A 21103-nucleotide genomic window follows, 5' to 3' on the forward strand; every position below is an offset into this window, starting at 1 on the left:
TGGAGAAGAGGCAAGGATAGATGTGGGAGATTTAGTTACCTGTCACATAGCTAATTCCAAGTCTTCACTTGAAATGTTTTCTTGTTTTAGATGTTTCAGTAATGCTCCCACACCATCTCAAAATGCTGGCTCTACTGGCAGTAAACCTGCAGCCTCTGTTTTTGACACACCAATGTCACAGGAGTTTCAAGGTGGGGCAGAAGATGATGCAGATGGTGAGAAACTCAGCCCCAGCTCCTCTGCTAAGGAGGCATCGGTGCCTCTTCTTACATGGAAAAACCTATGCAAATAAATTCCCTGTGTGTGGGGACTCTGCTATACTTTAGCCATGACTTCTGCAAAAGCCTTGGTTAGCAGGACAGCTGTACTATGGACAGGACAGGTAAATATGTGACATCTGTGAGCTTTCTTCACTGCCAAACAGCAGACACCTGACCTGCTGCAAAGTGGGGTCTCCATTAAATGAGAGCAGAATGCAGGTGGGGGTCCTGAACTGATCTCACTTGGTTTCTAAGTGAAGCTGTCTCTCCTCTGACCCATAACAGCCAAATCTTGAAATGCATTAAGCATCTTAATGCCCTCTACCTTCTCCAGAAATTGGGTGCCTATGTATCCCTTATTTTCTGTGCTTTACTTGCTCCTGCCTGGCATGGATTTGAATCAACAACAAAGCAAAAAAGAACTCTGTATCACGTGGTCAGTTGTCCTTGCTTTGCTACTTGACCTTTTAGCAGATGACTCTGTCATCCTTGTTTCCAACTGCTTGTTACAGTTCTTGTCAAAATATTAGTACAGGACATGTTATTTGCAGAGTAGGAGGGGGCATTTGTAAAGCCCCAACAATTAATATCCCTCATAGCCAGAAGGGAAGTGGTAGATTCATGCAGAAGGTCAAGTCAAAAATTTAGTGTTCTAGTTTGTGCAAGGTTCTGTCTTTTACTCTGTAAAAGGTTTGATATGGCTTACAATACCACCCTCAGGATCAACAAAAAATGGTTAGCCAGTAGTGATGGATCTCCTGTTAGGAGTGTGGAAATTGCATCTATTAATAGCTTGAGATTAGCTCCTGAGGGAGACCTATTGTACAGATTTAATTGTATTTCCCTCTTAATTCATCAGCTGCTAGTAATTACATTCTGCATTTTTGCAATGGAAAAAATGGATCTAAACTGGCTATTGAGAGTGTACTTAAATAAATCATAGGAGGGAGAGAAAATTACAATGCAAACAGTATCAATCTTGTAAACAATTTCAATTCACTACTTAGCTATTCATTAATTAAATAACATACTCAGAAAACGCATTCTGGAAAATGTAGCAGCCCCTCTGAAAGCATTGCTGGTCAGATGAGCTTAAAGTAACTCCTCTGGCATTTCAACAATATTTAATTTTTAAAGGGTTCAAATAGGAAGCAGTTTAGCTTGTTAACTGACAGTTTAGGGAAATGCTGACTTCCCATCCTTGATGGAAGATGTCAGCCTTGTACTCTGTGCTTCCAAATAATCTCTTACAAGAGCAGTGTTTTTGTTCAGCTTCTATTTTAAATCTTTGCTTTAAATGACAACTGCAGTTCCTCTTGCCTCCTTTTTCTAGTGATGTTGGATCCTCCAGCAGATGCCCAGGTTTCCCACATCGCCCTCCTGTGCTGTAGCCTCAAGTTACTCAGTCAAAATCCCTGTCCCTCATTCTCCTCTGGGGACAATTATAATTAAGGTATTTTGTCCTGGGTTACAGCAGTCCGATTATCCTGTCCCAGTGAATGAAAAGGCACTGTTTACCACGGCAAGGTAAGGCAGAAAAGTGGTTTTTTTTCATCATCATCATCCTGTTTCCCGATGGTTTCAATGGAGGGAACTGGCGAGGCCGACACGTGCGAGGCTTGCTGCCCTCTCCTGGTGTCCTCAGTGGCCGTGCACCGGATCTCACAGCTGCCTCCTAGGTGGAGGTTTTCCCCTTTCTGAGATGATGATTCCTGCAGGAGTGGAAGGAAGAAGCTGCTTTATCGATGGAATTGATTACTTTAAACGGCAGTGTCTGCTTAGGATTAGCTGGACCAATTCAACTGAATTATCAGTTGCAAAGGCAACAGTGTGATCAGGTTCTCTGGAACTACAGATGATCCCCTTAGTTTTCTCATACTGACAAATGGAATTCAACACTGCTGAGTCTTCTGGCTACTCCTGCCCAGTTTTCTGGGAGCATTAGCACTTAGTATGCTTTTTGTTTATGATCATGGGAAACAGTATCATGGCCCATCAGAGCGTAACTGTTACAGATGAAAATTTCCAGCCGCGTTTTGATGCACGCTGTGGGAACATCTTTTTAGTCAGCACATCTCAGCCTCAGCATTTGCCAGGAACCCATCTTCTTACCCTGTGACTGACCAGGGAAGGTACTCACCTTGCAGAAATAACTTTACTCCTGATAGCTACTGGAGCTCAGCGGGTTGGGTCCTGTGCAACAATCAAAGGCAGCAGCTCCCCACAGCGGGAGTTCAGTTTTAAGGATGCAAAGTGATCTAACCTTGTGGGCCCGATGTTAAGGACTGCAATTGGCAGCTTCTTCTCCCGGGCAGCGAGAGCAAACCTGTAACCAGAGTATACCTGCAGGAATAACAGAAGACAAAATTACTGGCAGCTTAGGCAAGGGAAGAGCTACAGAAAGGAGTAAGGAAAGGGAAAGAGTTGCTGTTGGCAGCGGGAAAAGGGGCTGTACATACAGGGTTCAGGTACGAAATGCCTTTGTTGTGGAGCACACAGAAAAGAGCAGCTTTTAACCTCTGTCAGTAAAGGATTTGCAATTTCCTAGAAACTGAAACTTCATAGCCCATGGAAAGAAAACATCCTTGTCTTTTAGTAAATCTCTGCAGCAGCTTTTATTAGTTATCATAGGTTCTTAAATGCTGCACTTTGATGGTTCTCACATGGCCCAGCTTAGGTGGTACAAGAACAAACCTAAGGCATTTCAATCATTCCTGTACAAAGGATTATAAGCTTAAGAAGTGCAAGCTCAAGGAATTTGTCTCCAGTATCCTGAAGCCAAGAGAATCACAAGCAGGCAGCCTTGGTTTTATCTCATTCTGGGAGGTGTTAGACTAGGGGATTTTAATGTAATAGAACTTGTTCCTGAAAAAATTTCTCTTATACAAACACTATTACAAAATGGTTTAATTGTTTAATTACCTGTTGTTTAATTACCTTACCTTATCTATAAGAGGCTAATGGAGAAAACACACTGTGATACAAAGGACAATCCTAAGCAGTAAGGAAAGGTATTTCAGCTCTCTTTTTGAGAATTTAATAAGGAATTAGATGTCCTAAAATCTGAAATTTCACACAGTGCGCCACGGGGCCTAAAAAGCTGCCAAAGGCTAAAAATTTCAAGCAAAAAAAAAAGTGAGGACTGAATTGTGCCAGGTTATCTTGGGTTTGTGGGCACTTGTGAACCTACAGCATCCTGATGGAGGAGGCAGCAGAGAGAGGTCTGAATGGAGTTATTTATAGCAGCACAAAGTGACAGGGAAGCCCAAACAAGTAACCTGTGGAGCCAGATTCCAACCACAGTAAAAATAAAATACAAAGAAGCTCTGCAAAGGCTGATCTGTTCCACAAGCCATTTGTAGTCCTACATTGTGGAAGCCAGGATTGCTGCAGGCAGAGTAGCAGGGAAGCAGGAATGCAGTGTGGGAGGCAGACCTACTTACCTGCATGGAGGATCCTGCCACCAGCATGGAGTCTGATTCCGCCAGGCGCTGGTGCACAAAACTCACTTTTTCCTGGCTCACCGTGTCTCCAAAGAATGTCACGTCAGGCTTCAGGATTCCACCACATTTACGGCAGGCTGGGACTTGGAAGCTGCGCACCTGCTCATCCGTCAGGAACACATCCCCATCTGGAGCCACGCCGAATGCCTCAGCTTTCCAGGTAGGATTCAGAGCCTCAAAGTGCTCCTGGAGCTCAGAGCGCAAGATTCGATCTCCACAGGCCAAGCAGAAAACCCTGAAATTCAGAGCAAAGTCTTAATGGAGAGTTTCATGTCAGCTGAAGATCTGGAGCCTGTAACTTGTTCCTTAGGAGGCCTGTCATAATTGTCCATATTTATTTACCAAATAGTACAGGTCAAGGAGCTGTCTTTCTACCTCCAACTGTTGCTTTGTAGGAATGCTCTAGAGGAAGTGCTTTGAACCCTGTGCATCCTCTCTCCCAGTTCAGGCTGTGCTTTTTCATCTGGAAACTTGGGTAATCCCAGCCAGGCTGTGATGGCCCTTCTCCAGTCCACTCATGCTGTGCAATTCTGGCACTATCCACTCTGCTAGCCCTGGTGGATAATCCTTGTATCCTCAGGATCCCCTTGTCCTCTTCTCTAAGAGGACATTTGCTGTACCAAGGAAAGGGGAAACTGATGCAGGCTTCAAGGGAAATGATCCAAATAATGCTCTGAAAAAACAGAGTGGTGGTCATGTTTCTTAAATACTGTGCTGTGAACAGCACTGGTTTGTGATCTTTTTCTCCACCCCAGCCCAGCACCACCTTTAAGCACATCATCTCCAGGAGCACAGCATGGATGTTTTGACTCGTTTCTCAGCAGGTGACACCACAGCAGCCTGTCAGTCACCCCAAAGGAGGGGCTGGAGCACTGCCCCCCTCCCCGTGCCAGCAGCGGTACCTGTGAGTGCAGCCGTGCAGTTCCGTCATGCGCTGGCTCCCGGCCTTGGTGTGAAGGGCATCCACGTTCTGGGTCACCAGCCAGTGCAGCTTCCCCAGCTTCTCCCAGTCCCTCAGTACCAGGTGTGCTGTGTTTGGCTGGTGGGAGGAGAACTGGGGCCAGCCCACAAAGTTCCTTGCCCAGTAGCGCTGCCGGGCACTGGCACTGCGGACGAACTCGGCGTGCTGGACAGGCCGTCTGTCTGTCCTGGCGTAGAGCCCGACACCTTCGGAGCGGTAATCTGGGATCCCTGACTCGGTCGAGATCCCAGCTCCAGTCATTACAAACAGCCTCTTGGAGTTAGAAACAAAGTGCTGCAGCTCCTCTACTTCCGCGGGGTCTGGGGGAAGACAGGCTGGCACAAAAGTCAAGTTTGGAGAGGCTCTGGATACAGAATGGGATCTGAAATGATGGAATCTGATGGCTCTGAAAACTCCAGACAGCTTCCTGGCAGAGAACATGTTCAGCTAAAAGGCAAGAACAGAACACAAGGAAGGTAAAAGAAAGCAAAGAGCATGACCTTAATGCCATTTTCTTGAGATTCTCTGGAAAATGATGCTCATAAGTATTCTTTGCTCTTTTTTCTGTTTAGCAAGGAAAGAAACTATTTGCGAAACATTAACTAAAGCCCACCATCTGAGGACAGCACTCAGATATCCCTTTGACAGATGGCAACACTGAGCACTGCTCAAGGTACAAGGACAAAGTTAACAGCCTTGACTTGTAGGGTTCTTGCTCTTCTATCCTGGTGTGAAGGACGGCTGCCTAAGAGGAGCTGTAAAGAGCCCAGAAAGACCTGAGCATGCAAAGTCTTTCCCAGGTATGTGCAGGAAAGGCAGGAAGGCCAAGCACCTCACCCCAGAGGCACTGGCTGTTTCCTCCCCAGAAGAGACCCTTGCTCTGCTTTTTTAACACTTTGCCGGCTCCAAATCAGTCCTTTCTGTTTACCCCATCCTTAACATGTGTTGTGGGAAGGGAAAGAAGAACAACCTTTAAATGTTGTTTTTTTCTCAGGACAAAGGCCTTGACAGGAGTTACTCCTTTGAGGTGTGTTTTGGTTTGTTTCTCGATTTTGTTTTGTTTTTTGTTTGTTTTGTTTTATTTTGTTTTGTTTTTCACAAAAGGCCTGGTGAAGAACAGGCCTTGAAATGGGACAGAAGATTATTAGGACACTCTCTAAATGCCTCTGACATTTCCTGTTCTGTGGGTGCCACCTCTCCAGAGTCAGTGGAGAGATGAAGGGGTGCTGCTTTGCTTCTCCAGCACAAACAGGGGCTGAGAAAGAAGGGATCACCCAAATGGGTGTGGGGCAGAAACAATTGCCTGGCAGGTAAGAATAGGACTGACACCCTGCTTAAAGGAAGGAACAGAATTCCCTGCTAGGGACAGGCAGGATGGCTTTGCTGTTAAGTAGCCTGGAATTGTGTGCAGGACCTGTTGAGACAGCAGTGGATTGGTTTGGATTTTGATTTTGTTTGGGCTTTCTAGCAGTCTGCAGTTCTTTCTCCATTTCATTATTTTGAAACTATTTTTTCTGGGCCTCTCTACGGTTTTGGATACAAAGTACAAAAAGGTTTGAAGGTGACAGTACTGAGAATTGATTTTTTGGTATTTTTGCCTCCCACCATCTCCCTTGGCAAGGGGGCTCGTACAAGATGTGGGAGGTGGAGGAAGGACTTTAATTACTAATAAAAGGGCATGATCTCTAAAAGCTGATTGCAACAGGCCAGATTACCTGGTACATCTAAGTGGCCTTGCCTCAAGCCTCCAACTCCCCTCGAGTACCAGCTCTTACAGTAAATGGAGCAATATTTTAAATACATTTAAAGCTTGGATGTTCAGCTGTAAGTATCATGATATTTAATAGATGCTAGTGGCAAAGAATAGATTTGTCTCAGTTAATCTCCAGTTCTCAAGGCTTTGCATAATCATCAGTTGAATTACAGGGAAGATTAGACTGCCTCCCTAGTCTGTATTGCTTTTTAAATCTAAGCAGTGGATTCTGTTTGCAATGATTTTTGCCTTGTTTTGCTGTTTATCAGGAGTTGTGTTGGGCATTCCCTCCGAAGAGGTTTAATTTCCCATATGAATTAATTATAAGGGACAAAGTCTCCCAATAAACTAATTTGCTCCGAGAATAATTTCTGTCATGATGCTCCCCGAAGGCTGTTAAGCCAGTTTGATGGTAATTAAATTGCTTTAACTGATGAAAACTCTTCATTCCTGCCTGTTATCATCAAAGTATCTCTCAGAAGGAAATGTTCAGAGAGGAAATGAAATAGAAATGTAATAGGGGTTGGCCCACAGGAGAGAGAAGGCAAATAAAGTAGATAGATTTGAGAGCTGCTATGAACCAGAGAAGGACTGTGGAGGAGAGAAAGTTACAAAGGACAGAATATTTCCTGTCAAATGCAAAGCTGCTTTAAAAATCAACGTTCTCAGATTAAAAAAATAACTACTGTACATAATAAGTGAAACTCTTTAAAAGTACCTATGGAAAGCTGAGGCTTGAGGGTTTTTTTAAAGCACAGCCAAGATGCTCCACAGAAAAAGATCAGGCAAGGTTAAGGTAGAAAATAAACAGGATTCTACAAACGGTTACAGGCCAGAAATCCAGAGGGACTCCCATGTCATCCCGGTCTCTTGTGTTGTGATAACGGGGAGGTGAGGGGTAACAGCCGAACTAAACCCGGCTAATGAAATTAGAGGGATACAGTGAATAATGCCTGGAAACTCACCTTTCATTGCTGCCGTGCCCGACCGCGGAAGGAAAGGGCTGACTGCCGGAAGAGGAGCTTTCTGGGAAATGTAGTTCACGGGGAAATTAAGCCCTAGCACAAAGACTACAAATCCCATGCTTCAAAGAAAGGCAGGGGAGGGGGGGAGAAAAAGGGTATCCCTAACATCCTGACACCTGAGTCAATCTGAAAACGCTGGGAACTCCATGGCAGCCCCCATGGAAACGTGCAAAATTAAAATCCGACTTGATTTGATACAAATGCATGTCACAGCTTTGATAAAATGCGTTGTAAATGCTTGTCCTTATAAAAGATGTATTTTTTTTTTCAGTGAATAGATTTTAGGCTGATAATGTGATTCAACAAGTAACAGAAGAAAAATAACCTGAGGGCTGTTAAAGACATCTCCTCTAGCTCGGGAGTCAGGGCTGTGCCAACCTGCCTGCTGCTGGCTCTGAGTGGTCTGGCAGAAACCCCCAGTGCCTTTCTGCTTAGTTTCAGTCTCGATAATCACCTGATAAGCTGTACCAATTGCTGGCAATAAGGAGGTTTTTGTGTTTGGGTTCTTTTGTTTCAAAGGGGCCTTATTTTTCTGAGGAAAAAATACATAGGAGGAAGGCCAATCTGCTGCATGGTAGCAGCTTGACAATAGATGTTCCCTTGTCTTACAGGCAATGGGCTTTTTCTAATAATTTGGACTGCTTTTTGAATGCATTTACCAAAGAGCTCTTGCTAATCAGTTCAAAACATTGCACGATTTCCTAATCCATTTTTCTTGTCCCTTGCAGTTATTTTCAAGCCTAGGTGAGCCGAGCCTGTGCCCAGCAGCGGGGGTGTAATTTTGTGATCACAGGGAAGAAGCACATCCTGCTCACTTGCTGTGCGGTGCCGCCCTGCCCGTCCCTCCGCCCCTGGGCCCTGCGGAGGTGTGGGGCGCGACCCTCTTTTTGGCAGATCCGTGAGTCTAAACCACTTTTTTAGTGCCTTTTATCTTAACAGTTTAAACGTGTTTTTGAACCCTTGGGTGGGTGCTTTGCTTTGGTGCAAAGGGCAGGTGGCACCCGGCAGACCCCTTTTCACCGAGGGGATCCCCGAGGGGACCCCCCCGCTCTCACCCGGGATGGGACACGGCGATTTTGGGGCGATGCCCCCGGCTCAGAGCAGCCCTTTCCCTGGCGCTCATTACCATAGCGCCCTCCCGGCACCCTCCGCGTGTCCCGGCCGCCCCGCCGCTCCCCGGTGCACCTCTCCAGCGCCCCCGCGGTCCATCCCCGCCGCCCTGGCGGAAGCGCGGGCTGCGGCGGGGGGCGCGGGTCCGCGGGCATGGGGGGCACCGAGGCCGCTCTGACGCTCCCCGACGGAGCGTGCTGGGGGCCGGGAGGCGTGATGTGGTAGGCTAGCTTTGCGCAGTGGCAGTATCGTAGCCCGTGAGGTTAATCCGAGGCGCGATTATTGCTAGTTGAAAACTTTTCCCAATACCCCGCCATGACGACTTGAAATATAGTCGGCATAGGCAATTTTTGAGAGCCTCTTCTGAGGCTGATTTATATGGTTAAAAGAAAGATATACTAAAAAAGAAACAGGCGTAAGGTGTATCTTGTTAGGCTATCATTAAAGTGATGTGGTTCTCGAACGAGCAACCTGTCTTGACGACCTCGATCCCCTCCACTTTCGTTTTCAGTGACCCATTCCTTCTCCAGCAGCATTGAAAGAAAAAGGCAAGAACCGAACTCTTTACTTAAAAGTGTCCTCAGTTTATTAAAGGACGTTTTTGGCGGGAGCAGGTGGTGGGGAAGGGGCTGGGCTGGGGCTCCCCGCCGACTGTGGCCCCTCGGGCTGCCGGGATCCCCGACAACCGGGGCGTGCCCCCAGGCGGGGGAACCGCGGGGTCGCGCGGACCCATATTTCAGCACCGAGCTGCCGCTCTGACGTCTGAGCGTAAGTAACTTTGCATACTACGTTAATGTCCTAAGGCGTATATGACCACCAGCCTTCGCTGCCGTGCCGGGGCTCGCACCCGACGGAAATAACGGGCGCTCCGGTGCCGGCGGCGCGGGGGGCGCGGGGCGAGGCTGGGGGCAACTGCCCGGAGGGGACGCGGGGCGGTAGCGGCGCCGGCGGGATACGCCGCGACTCGCGGCGGCCACCCCCGGCCAGGGCGGCGCGGGGAAAAGACAGGTCAGCTTTGCGCAGTGGCAGTATCGTAGCCAATGAGGTTAATCCGAGGCGCGATTATTGCTAATTGAAAACTTTTCCCAATACCCCGCCATGACGACTTGAAATATAGTCGGCATTGGCAATTTTTGACAGTCTCTACGGAGACTGAATTATAGTGTGAAAAATAGATGAATATAATAACGAAAAAATCTCACTATGCGTCATGAGCTGATTAACACTACTTGCATTTAAGGAGGCTACAGACGATCATTACAAGCAATAAATTTGTCTTTGTTCGCTCTCAGCGATGCCAGCGGTTGCTCGTGCCAAAAATGTGGGTTAATAAATTGAGGGCGCTTTTACATAAAAATCTGTGTTCGTGCCTCTTTCTTTCAAAGCTGCTGAAGGAAGATTCGGTCAGGGAAAATGGAAGTGGAGGGGCTGAGGTACTGGAGAAGCATTTCTCGTGTAGCTCTTGTTGGGGAGCTCGGCCTCTCAGAAGACAGCTTAGGCAGGGAGGAGAGGGAGCATTTCTGGAGCAACTGGAGGGGCGTGAAAGTCTGAATTGTGCTTGACTGGCTCCAGAAGTGCTTCAAAACCTATTAAGAAACAGCTTTCACTGTAAAGTACTGTAACCTCCATTTTGTGTGCATTTCTTTATGTATATCCATTGGCATCACTCGCTTTAAAAAAAAAAAAAGAAAAAGGCTCCTTATTGTCAAAGAAATCACAAACCTTTACTCTGGAAAAAGCAGCTGCTGACTTTAGTGTAAAATCCTATTATATAAGTAAACCGAATCCATTTCTAATTTGCAGCTGTTGTCTTCTTTAATACCGAAGCAGACCCTGCGGAGGGAGATTTAACAACCATTGCAACCAGCTCCCTGGGCTGAGTCTCCACTGGAGCTGGAAGCAGCTGCTGTCCATCACTCTGTATGAATCAGATGGAGCTTGTGCTGCTGACAGGTTGCCTCTGACGTTCTCTGCACGGTTGCGTGTGCCATCTGGATGCTCCTGCCCTGCCGGTAAGACCCTGAGCTGGGCAGCTGCTTTAAACTATAGCCAGGCAGAGTAGAAAACTTAGTAGTGAACATTAGTGTTCCCTCTTCAGTAGTTTTTTTAGTAACATTCAGTTATGCCGGGGTATTATACAGAAGAGTGACCAAAGACTGATGATGAAACCTCACCAATTGCATTTGCCCCCTCCTCCCCTGTTTGTGCTCCACTGCCAGCAACATCAATTTGAAATCAAAACCTGAAGCATAGGGATGCCATTACCTTTTGGCAGAACAAGCCACGCTGGCAAATATCAAAGGCATATGTAGTTTGCAGTGAGTCATACACTTTGTGTAATTTCTTGATTCATATAAACTGTGTTGATAAGTATTGGTTTTATCACTTTACTGTTTCTCATCTCTTCTGCTGGAATTGTCTGTGGTAATGCTCTGGTGTGGTCATTTCACTCCGCATTGCAAAGTTGTGTCCTACATCTTAAACATTTGTTTTGCTGCAATAGATCCTTTCAACAACTGTGAAGTTGGACCTTGAATGGGGAAGTTGCATGTTGTGATTTACTGCCATTGCCTGAAACCCAACGATCTGACTGAATTTTTCTTTCTTGCATTCACCTGAAGAAAGAGCTGCACAGCACGTGTGGCACAGCATAGAGGACACGCTGCATTGTCATCACTCTGCAGTTTCAAGTCCCTCTCTGGAATGTGCACAGGTAAGTGTGCCTTACAAGTGAGTAGAGCTTCATATTGCTTCTCTGACATACACTGTCTTCTGTGAATAGTGGTGCTTTTCATCAGTGGTACTATGGTACTGTGAAATGAGCTCGGATCGCTCCTTGGATCGCTTGGTTTGGCAGCCAGTCTGAGATTACAGCCCTGAAGGGGACAGGTGGACAGTTCATCCATCCAGCCTGAGTGTCAGGTGTGTGAGGGTTAAACCACCCTTCTAGGGAGCTGGTCTGTAACTGGTAAACGATGCTTTGACAAGAGGGAAAGATGCCTTGAGCAAGTACTCTGAACACAGGTTGTGTGGAGCCAGGAGTACCCTGAACATGGGTTAAAGTCCAACATTTTCTTGATGTTGACTCACTTTCTGACTTCATTTCCAGCTTCCAGCCCTGTTTCCCATCTGTAAATGGGGGTCATAACTTCTTGTAACACCTTCTGTGAAAGATAAGGGTAAATCACAATGTGTCTTAGCCACAGGGGACAGTGTAAGAGGAAACCCTGTGTATTTCTCTGATGCACTGCCTGCCTTCATTCCCTAGTACTTCCCATCCAACACCAGTTCGGAGGGATGTAGCTGCTCTCAGCATCACTTACCCCTCTGGGCACACCTTGGGTATGCTGCTCCAGTGGGAAAGAATTTGCTGGAGGTGGAAATCACCTGGGAACTGCAGCTGCTTCTGCCGGGCTGTGTAAGGATGGTGCTTGAGCAGGTATTCACAAAGCCAGCAAGAGTTTGAGGCAGAGAGCAGGTAGGTGATGAAAGAACAGTAGTTCTTTCTTAGAAAAGTTAGGAGAGGGTGAACATTGCTTCAGTGAGTTTAGCTTGAGCCTGAACTGAGCAGTTGTCTTGGCACCTTGGGTTTTAACCTGGGCTCCTCCTCAGGCAATCACAGGAGGGTTAGGGACTGGCAATTTTAGAAAGAAATGTTAGTGTGTGAAGAATTCAGTTATGAACAGCACATGGCTATGGGCACTGCATGAGAACAAGGTTGGTTTTAAAAGCAGTATTACTAGAGGATAGTATCACTCATATGGCAGCCCTGCCTTCCCACCTCCCCCAACCCTTTCAAAGCAGTGCTGAAGCCACAGGCAAAGCTTTAAATGCAATGACTTTTTTATTTTTTTGTTTTTAACACTGAGCAGCTTGGACACAACCCATTTCTTGCAGGTACAACCATAACTAGTGCTATGACAGCTTAATTTCAGCCCTGAGACACAACAGAAATTGCATTCTTGATTTGCACTCACTTCTAGACTCCCAAAGGACACGGTAGGAAGGTGAAGATAAAAATTGCATACTAGGCTACAGTGTGAACAATGGGCACTTTATTTATGCAGAGGTAAAAATACAATCCAAGCCTGTCGTGGTGCTGGAGGAAACACACAGATCCCAGGAAAGGACGTGTTTCTGATGACCTTAGGTCTGCTTTGCCATCAGTCAGTGGTAGTGGTTTATGTTGCTGCTCCTGGGGTGACACATCCTGAAGTCACCATTGCACAGTCAGTGATGGGTTTTGAAAAAATGTAACAGTCCCTTCAAATAATGCTTTAAACTTTGCTACTGGAGAGCAGCAATGGGAGTGTCAGGTGAGATCCTTGGCATCAGTGGTGAAGCACACGATGAAAGCCTTTGCTTATATTTGTGTTGTATTTAGATCTAGGTAAGGATGTAATTTTCTGACAAGTAGTGGATTTGGAGTAAAACCTGGCATGAATTTCTTGGAGGCTGTTGACTAATTGTAAGCATTGGCTGGGATGAGGGAGGGGATATTTCCCTGCCCCCCTAGTGATAGCTCTCATTATAGCATGACTTAACACAGGAAATAATGATGTCTGACTTGTGCTAGCAGGGGAAACTGGGTGTGTTTGTGCCTAGAGAGTGAAAAATACAGCACTGGAGATTGCTCGCAGCTGACCTCACGGTCTCTGTTTTTATGGAAACAAAATCCCGTAATCTCGGCTCAACAACAGGACATGTGCTGTTCAGCTCTGGGAACATTCTCTGACTCGGTAGTAATTTTGTAAGGAAAAGTGCTACGAGAGTCATGTTTCCTGGATCCTTAGCAGTTCCCACACTGATAGTTTTTGGTGTATCTCTCATCAGATTAGGAGCTGAACATTTGGGCTGAGCAACTGCTTTTACTGCCATGTCGACTTGGCCAGAGTGCAATGGTAAACGCTAGCTCTGATGAGGGTGGAGCTGTGCTGTGGCTCGGCCAAGGCAAGGACTTTGCTGCCTTGGAGTGTGGCTTGATAGAGGTTTGAAAGGAAAAGCAAGTGGGAAATGATTCAAGACACACTATCATATGATAAATCCAGGAGGAGTGTTACGTTCTTTGAACACAGCGAAGGAGAAGTGGTTGGTGACTTTCCTTTATGGTGGCCACAGCTTGTGGAAAATCGTTCAGGAAAGGTTTCCCTTGCCCAGCTTCCCTTGGATGGGGTAAATCAGCCGGGGCTCAGAAACGTTGATTTGTTTGAAGGTTTTGAGGCACAGCGCTGCCATGTGCTGGGCTCCTCCGGGCCTGGCACCCACCCAGCCTGGGGAGGGTCCTGCTCCTCCACTGGAGAGCGCAGGGTTCGGGTCGCGGTCCCTGCCGAGGCACCGCCAGCCTGGCCGTGCGTGGGCCCGCAGGCGAGCGGGACGGCAGGGCCGGCACCACCGCGGGGACGGAGCCCCGCAGGCGGGCGGCGGCTCTGGGCGCTGCATTTCCCAGGGCGCTTCCTTCCCCCCCATCCCGGGAGGGGAAGCGCGGCCGTTCCCCGGCCGGCCGAGCCGCCCCGCCCCGCGGCTTCCCGCAGCGGCCGGCAGGGGCGCGGCGCGGGGCGGGCGCGGCGGGGCGCGCGGGGGCGGGCGCGCGCGCGGGGGCGGGCGGAAAGTTGCGGGCGCTGGGGCGGCGGCGGCACCGGCGGGAGCGGGGCACCGGGCACGGCCGGCACCGGCACGGCGGGGCACATGGACGACTGGGTGAGTCCCGAGCCGCGCGGGCTCCCCCGCGCCGGGTGGGGGGGTCGCACGCCGCGCCCTCCGCGCCCCGGGCGGCGGCGGGCCGCGGCCCGCCCGGCCACGCTGCGCCCCCTCCGCGCCGCGGGGCTCGGGCCGCGCCGCCGGCGCCCGGGGACGTGTCGCTGCCCGCCCGCGCACGCGGCTGGCCGTCTCGGCTTCCGCCGCGGCCCCCTCGGGCCGCTGGCCCGAGGCCCGGGCAGGGCGGCTGGGGGCTGTCCCGGCGCTGCCCCGGCGGGAAGGGCGCCCGGCGTGCCGTTGCCCGGAGCGGCGGGGAGCGGAGCGCGCTCGGGTTTCACAGACACCTCCTCCCTGTCCTGCCGCAGCCTCTCCGGCTTGCTCTTGGGCGAGAGCAGAACTTTGCGCGGGTACGGAGTGGGGAGCCCTCGGGGGTAAGCGGAGCCCAGCCGGGCTCAGAGCTCATCCTCGTCCTCCCGCTGCCTCTCCCAGGTGTGCTGCAACCATCCGAAACCGTGTAGAGGGGAAATGTCAGGCAACTGGTCGCACGGGAAAGATCTAGAGAGTTTGAGTTCCTTTGGTACCAAGCCGGAAAGGGTGTGGATCTGCCAAAATCCCTTGTGCTCTGGGAGACATTAGGGTGACTGAGTTCCGCTTATGAAAGTGATTAAATCAGACACTGGGGAGGGGCCGTGATCCGTTACTTCCATCCTACCTTTAATAGAAACCAGACGTTCTGTTAAGATATAGTCCAAGCAAATTGCTCCTTTTCCTCCTGGACCTTGAAGCTCACATTACAGTGCTGGCATAAAGCTGGTGATCACACCTTCAGAAAGCAGACTTTGAATTGTGCCAGTGATAAAACTTAAGGGACAAGTAGTCCATCTGCTGTGTGGCTTCCTGGTGAAAGGTGCACCACGAAGGATTCGTCCTTGGGGAGTGAAATCTCACCCTCTGCCCGGGTGGAGCAGCTGGTGGTGGAAAGAGAATGAATTTCCCCTTCAGCTTCTTCTCACGGTTGTTGTTTCTTTAAGTGGAGACAGTTCTGTTTACCTTTTCTCATATCCCTCAGCCCGGTTATCTCTTGGAGATTTGGTGCATGTTCCTAGCGTGTTCAGGAATGTGTTACTAGTCAGAACAGGATTCACCCAGTGTGTGTGTTGACTTGCTGAGTGGCCCTTCAAGGTGAGCACACAGATAGCACCACTGCATAGGGCCACTTTGGTGCCTCCAGTTTAGTGTCTCATCAACATGCTCTTTAGTGAACCATGGGAGCTGTACTGTACTCACTGCAACTATTGCATTCCTTGAATAGTGGCAGTGTGACTTCCCAGGAAGTCAACTTTTGTTGGAATAGGCTACTGTGGTTTCATCACACTGTTCCTTCCTTCTGTAGGAGGATTAGAGGTGAACTGCAAAGAAATTGTGAAAAATATCTGAATTTGTCTGGCTTGTTCTTCTGAGGTGCTAAATGTATTGACACTACCAGAGGTTAAAGTTGTGATCTGATTTGGAAAATTGAACTTTTAGTCTCAGCAACTTGATTTCATCAAGTCTTAATTACACTGTGTCTGTCTCAACTTTTTTGCAGCCTTTCAGGCTGGACAAGATCTAATTAACAGTAAGCAGTTGAACAAAAAAAAGTGTGACCCTTTCGCTCTCTGAGCTTTTCTTTGGTGTACAGAATTCACCACGGAAAAGCACACCAGCTGTTTTCTCTCTGCAAATCATTGTTAGCCCCCAAATGGCTCACTTATTTCTCTAAAGCCATTCACCTTAGATGCATACAAAAGGGAACAATGTGCTGATATAACTCCCCTGAAATAAGTCAGACTTTCGAACTGAAGTGAGAGTTGTTTGTTTTTCTTTCCTCATTATCTATGGCTGGATTATCTGAGTTGTGGATTAACTGTGCCATGGATACAGACGTCTGTGCTGGCTCTGTCCAGAGTCAAGCTGGTCCGGCAGGACTTGTTGGTTCAGGCACAATGCCATGTGGACATAGCTGCACTACTTCCAGGACCAGTTTTGCCCCAAAAGCAGTGTAGTATTGAGCTGGGACTAACGTGTTGTGCAGGTTCAGAGTTGATGTCAAGTAAAATCATCTTAGATGTTTCCACACCATGCTTCTTAATCTGTGTGGTGCAAGGATGACTGTTGAGTGATGGACCTTGCTGGGCATGAGGGAACCCCTCACAGAGCCCATTGGTGTGCCTGTTTTTAACTCTCTGCCTTTATCAAAAATCTCCTTCCCCGTTGCAGACTTGGAGGATGTGATCAGTGTGTACTTGTGCACTGTAAAATAGAGGTCCAGAAGTATCTCAGTTTCGTGCTTGGGCTGGAGAGCTTATGAAACATATGAGAATGGATTTGTCTTGCATTGGGGTTTCATTTGAAGTTGGAAAAAACTTTGTTTCTTTTTTTTTCCCCCCCTCAGTGTTGAAGAAGTGATGTTACAGTGCACAGCTCACATGGGAAACTGTTTCTGCAGGCTAGAACTGTGCACCCTGTTGATCTGGGGGACCCTCTGTGGCACAGGACAGGCAGTGCTGGGGCTGGATATAAACTCAAACAGCCCATGGGGGGAAGGGGGGAGGAGAGCAGCTGACCAGACTTGTCCAGATTGTCTTCCTCGGCTCTCTCTAAGGAAATGTATTTTGCGGATGTGCTTGGAGTCTGACAGGAAGTTTGCTGAATGAGTTTGCCGCTCTGCAGTGTTGTAAAGTGGCACAGAGAGTACAACTTTGTCCTGAAGAGTGAGAATCCTAACTTGGGGCTCTCGTCCCTCTCGTGGGATTGCCAAAGCACAGCCTGTGCTTCCAGCACACAAGTCACCAACCACACATATTCTATTTAGACAATCTGAGATACTGAATTAGATGTTAAATTATTCTTGGTTCTGCGGTGCTGCTTTGTCTAAGTAGTATGTGGGAACAGATCCATTAGGATCTGCTGGTTGTGGAGGAGGAAACCTAATTTGTGTAATGTGTCATGTCTTTTGTGGTGAGAGGAGTAAGAGAAAAGAAGCTTGACATTTGTTTTAGTCAGATACTGTTTGATTTTTGACTCTGAATGTTTTTTACAACCTTTTCCTGAAAGGGGTTATTTGCAAACACTACTGGGAAACCTTTTGGTTACTCCAAACAGAAACAGTGTTACTTTTAGAAGCTTTCATTTGATGACTTTGAAATTCTCGTTTCTCTACTGCTATTTTTTTTTTATTTTTAAAGTCTTCAGATTTTTTTAAACTGGATTGTGCAATCAAAAACAAAACAGCATTCAGTAGAGCTTGTAAAAGGTGTTTTACAAAGATGTCATTTCTGTTTAATGAGAATATATTTGTGGCAGTGTTTTGGCTGTGCATATAAACTAGACTGTGACCTTATTTTAGGTGTGCTTGCTCACTTCTGGAAGGGCTTGCTCACTTTTGCAGAAGGTTTGTCTAGCAATGTGTTTTCAAAATTCTGGGAGCGGAGGTTCAGTGGCACAAGAGATTTTGTTCTAAAAAGTTGGTTCCCTCTGTTTTAGGAACTCTAATCCACCTTCTCTTCAGTCCTTAATCCTCTCAAGATTGACTTTAAAGGGAGCAGTCTTGCCATTGATTTTTCATGGGAGTGTGGAGGGAGGTGCATGTGTTTCCATCTATCATCTGTCCTAACATTTGGAATATTGCTTTGCTCTGCAGGGCGGTGCTGTCTGTCCCTCTTCTGAGGGAGGTGCTTGCCTGTTTCTGACTCAGTTCCTTCAGTCTGGGAGTCATATGCTGTGGGTTTTGGTCTTACTTGACTGAAAGTTTACTGTGAAATGGTTCACGGTCAGCTACGCCCAGGAAATGGTATTGGGGGGACAAACTGGTAAAGTAGTTTGGTCCCTTGGCTTTCTTCTGGCTCAGGTTTCTTGAGTCCTTCCTGCTGCTGGGCGAGAAGGCTGTAAACAGAACTAATACTCTGCACAATGAGGTTCTGACTTGTTTCAGCTCCTTAGCTGTTGTGACCCCTCGTAAAACAGGGACTTCATTGTCCTGAGCAACTCAGACAGGGAGTCCTCTGCCTCGAGCAGTGTGTGATGAAGAGAGAGGCTTCTTTTCTTGTTGCTCTATTTCCATGGAAAGGCTGGACTCTGTGCTGTCTTTAGCTCCTTTGTCCCTCGCTGGGAGAGGTCAACTTATCCCAAGTGTTCAGCTGCCCTCCTGGTTAAAATTGATCCTCCGACACCATCTCTGCCTCTAGAGAAAGAAATGGGCAACTTCTCATACGTATTCAACTCTCTCTCTCTGCTTGTTCTTTCTTTCTCAGGGAATCATGATGCTTTGATTTCTCTGGACCCCTTTTAAGTCACCTCTTTCCCTTCAAAGTGCATTTATTATATGAAACAAGTTGCGAAACTGCAGAAATGATGGCTAAAATTCTTAAGTCTGGCAGTAGAACAAGCAGTAATAATGCACTTCTGGTTAGATCAGAGTTGGTTTTCTGATCTGCTGCTAAGGCAGCTAGACAGATAAATTCCTTAATCTCTGCAACTAGAGGGAGGAAAAAGCCTGTCCATGGCCACAAAACAAATCTGTTTGAATCGGACTCGTGTTAGTTGTGATATCCAGGATCCAATGCAGCTTTGGAGACAGCCAGAGCAGATTCTGAATGTAGTTGTGTTGTGCTAGTGGAAAATCAGTGTGAGTGAATAGGATCTCTGGTCCCAGTTTCCTGCTCTGTGTGCTGATCTTGTGTGTCCCTTTTTGTCTGATGCGGAAGCTGTTAATGAAGACGCTCTTCTACTCCAGCTGCCTGAAAGTGAGACATTGTCTGTGGGAAGCTTCCCTGTGCTCTGATGAGAAGATGGGGTTTAAGGAATGAGTTTCTTGCTCACTTTAGCCTGTCCTAAGTGAGGTTTAAGAACAAGCCCTGGTAGTACAGGCTGTCATGACTGTTAGGATATTTTAAAATGTTAAGTAGGGAACTGTGGAGACCTTTGTGTCCTTGTTTCAGTGTTTGTAAAATTTCACCTTGCATCTCATCCAGTTTCAGATGGCAGCCAAAAATGGTGATTTCAACTTCCCCATCTCTTGTGTGTTCACTGTTTACTTAATGAGATCAGGCTCCAGAGTGAATTAGTTCAAATTTCTCATCTTTTGGAAAACTAACCTTTAACCCCAAATCGAACAAATTATTTGCCAATGGATTGATAAGCTGAACTAGACCCAGTGGAGAGTAGAAACAAGGAGTGGCACCATTCCTTTCCACTTTGGGCTGAAGTTAAATGGGTGGGAGAGAAAGTGGAAGTTGTGATCTCAAATTGGTTTAACCTGATTTAACTGCTGGCTGCTGTGAGGTGTGTTGTGTTCCCTGCTGCCATCTCCCTTCCTTGTGTCCACAGTAACTGTTGGACAGCTGGCTGGGTCAGCAAGCTGATTCTTCTCAAAGTCATCATTTTTTTACATGGACAGTGGACTGGGAAGTAGGTGAGGCCACCTCTTTTAGCTGTGGGTTGTGTTTAATATAGCATAAGGTAACCATTTATCCACAGCCTCAAAAATGTGGCCTGACTTAAGGCATATTATTTCTCTGTCTGTTGAACAGGGATAATTAGTCCTTACCTGCAAAGTGTGGTTAATGTTGGTTTAGATCTTTGTGCTTCTGAAATAGCTTCCAGCTGAATATATCAGAATATAACTCTTTTAAGCTTTTCTGGTCACCATTGCTGGAAAAGCTTACAGTAGCCCATTTGAATCAGATTTTCAAGTTTTTATTCCCTTCTCAGCCCTGTTGAATGTTCTCTCTCTGCCTTTCTGATTGCTCATCCTTTATCCTCTGTTATGACAGGCTGTGAGTAGGGAGAAAAGATTTCCTTTCCCTTCCAAGTTCCCCACAGTAGTTCTACTCTAGTCTTTCCCTTTACCACAGAGCGTCGTGAAGTCATTCAAAGAATGTTGTGTGCTAAAGATATACCATAAAAATAGGAGGTGGGTGATGACTTTCTTGTATCACTCTTAGCTGTTTTTCCCATTCATGCTCATTCTCTTTGCAAATGGCCCCAAAGGAGCAGCACCAGCTGGCTGGGGACAGTCTCCCTTGACTGACTGATGTCAAAATCCATGCTCTCTCTTCTGTGTATGTATGTTTTTAAATCCTGATGGAGCAAACAAAGTAGAAATGGCAACTGGAGTGCTGTGGAGCAAGTTTGGTGTTGGTGTTTCAGTTACAGGAACTGAGTCCTCGAGGTTATGTGTTTGTGCTGTTTAGGAGTCTGGTAAGCTCTTTTTCTGCTCACATAAATGCAGCTTTTTCTTGTAGCAGACAGTAATTATTCTGAATTTACACGGGAAATTTATCTAAGCAGTTTGAGACAACTGTAAGATGAGGAGCCAAGAGAACTTATGGCAGCCCACAGGGGGAGGCAGCCTGCATTGTTAGTGCTTGGCTCCTTTTTCCCTGTACTGGACTGTCTCTACACTGTGAACAAGTTCAGTTCGAGTTATTTAAATGATGATGAGATAGTCTGAAGTCTTCCAATGCAGCTTGTCATGCCTCTCCTCACAGTGTTCTTACTAAATATCCATGTTTGTGCAGATGGCTTTGCTGGGTGAGGTACTGAGTGTGTCTGGCTGGCAGCATGCAGTGGAGTGTAGCTTGATTTCTTGTGGTTTTTTTACTGTTTATTGCATGTGTTTAAATCTCTAACATTTTGCAAACGATGTGAAGAACATCAAAAAAAGTAAATGGCGCTCCAGGGAATAAACTTTCTGAATGACACTTTGCATGGGGAATTGTGCTTTAAATGGCTCAGCTATAAATCAAACTGTATGG

The 21103-nt window shown here is 47.1% G+C and overlaps 2 protein-coding genes and 2 non-coding genes across 4 annotated transcripts in view; 3 read left to right on the top strand and 1 right to left on the bottom strand.

Moving 5' to 3' along the window:
* Window positions 1-1370: 1370 nt before the first annotated feature.
* SIRT4 (sirtuin 4) lies at window positions 1371-7502 on the bottom strand. The gene is made up of 5 exons (XM_008925806.2): window positions 7443-7502; window positions 4666-5171; window positions 3704-3998; window positions 2401-2603; window positions 1371-1972 (listed from the first exon to the last, which is right to left on the bottom strand). The coding sequence occupies exons 2-4, from the start codon at window positions 5163-5165 to the stop codon at window positions 2439-2441; spliced, it is 960 nt and encodes a 319-aa protein (XP_008924054.2). The 5' UTR covers window positions 5166-5171; window positions 7443-7502; the 3' UTR covers window positions 1371-1972; window positions 2401-2438.
* A 1338-nt stretch (window positions 7503-8840) lies between these two features.
* On the top strand, window positions 8841-8981 carry LOC112841283. The gene has a single exon (XR_003212889.1). It is a non-coding gene; the product is annotated as a U4 spliceosomal RNA (small nuclear RNA).
* Window positions 8982-9623: 642 nt separating this feature from the next.
* LOC112841282 lies at window positions 9624-9764 on the top strand. The gene has a single exon (XR_003212888.1). It is a non-coding gene; the product is annotated as a U4 spliceosomal RNA (small nuclear RNA).
* An 828-nt stretch (window positions 9765-10592) lies between these two features.
* PXN (paxillin) overlaps window positions 10593-21103 on the top strand; it is a 49218-nt gene continuing 38707 nt past the window's right edge. The window contains exons 1-2 of the mRNA XM_008925771.3: window positions 10593-10624; window positions 11234-11325. Coding sequence (XP_008924019.2) covers window positions 10608-10624; window positions 11234-11325 — 109 coding nt within the window. The 5' untranslated portion in view covers window positions 10593-10607. The remainder of the gene's footprint in view (window positions 10625-11233; window positions 11326-21103) is intronic.

Source organism: Manacus vitellinus, unplaced genomic scaffold (genome assembly GCF_001715985.3).
Source record: "Manacus vitellinus isolate BGI_N305 unplaced genomic scaffold, ASM171598v3 scaffold_58_pilon, whole genome shotgun sequence".
NCBI lineage: Eukaryota > Metazoa > Chordata > Aves > Passeriformes > Pipridae > Manacus > Manacus vitellinus.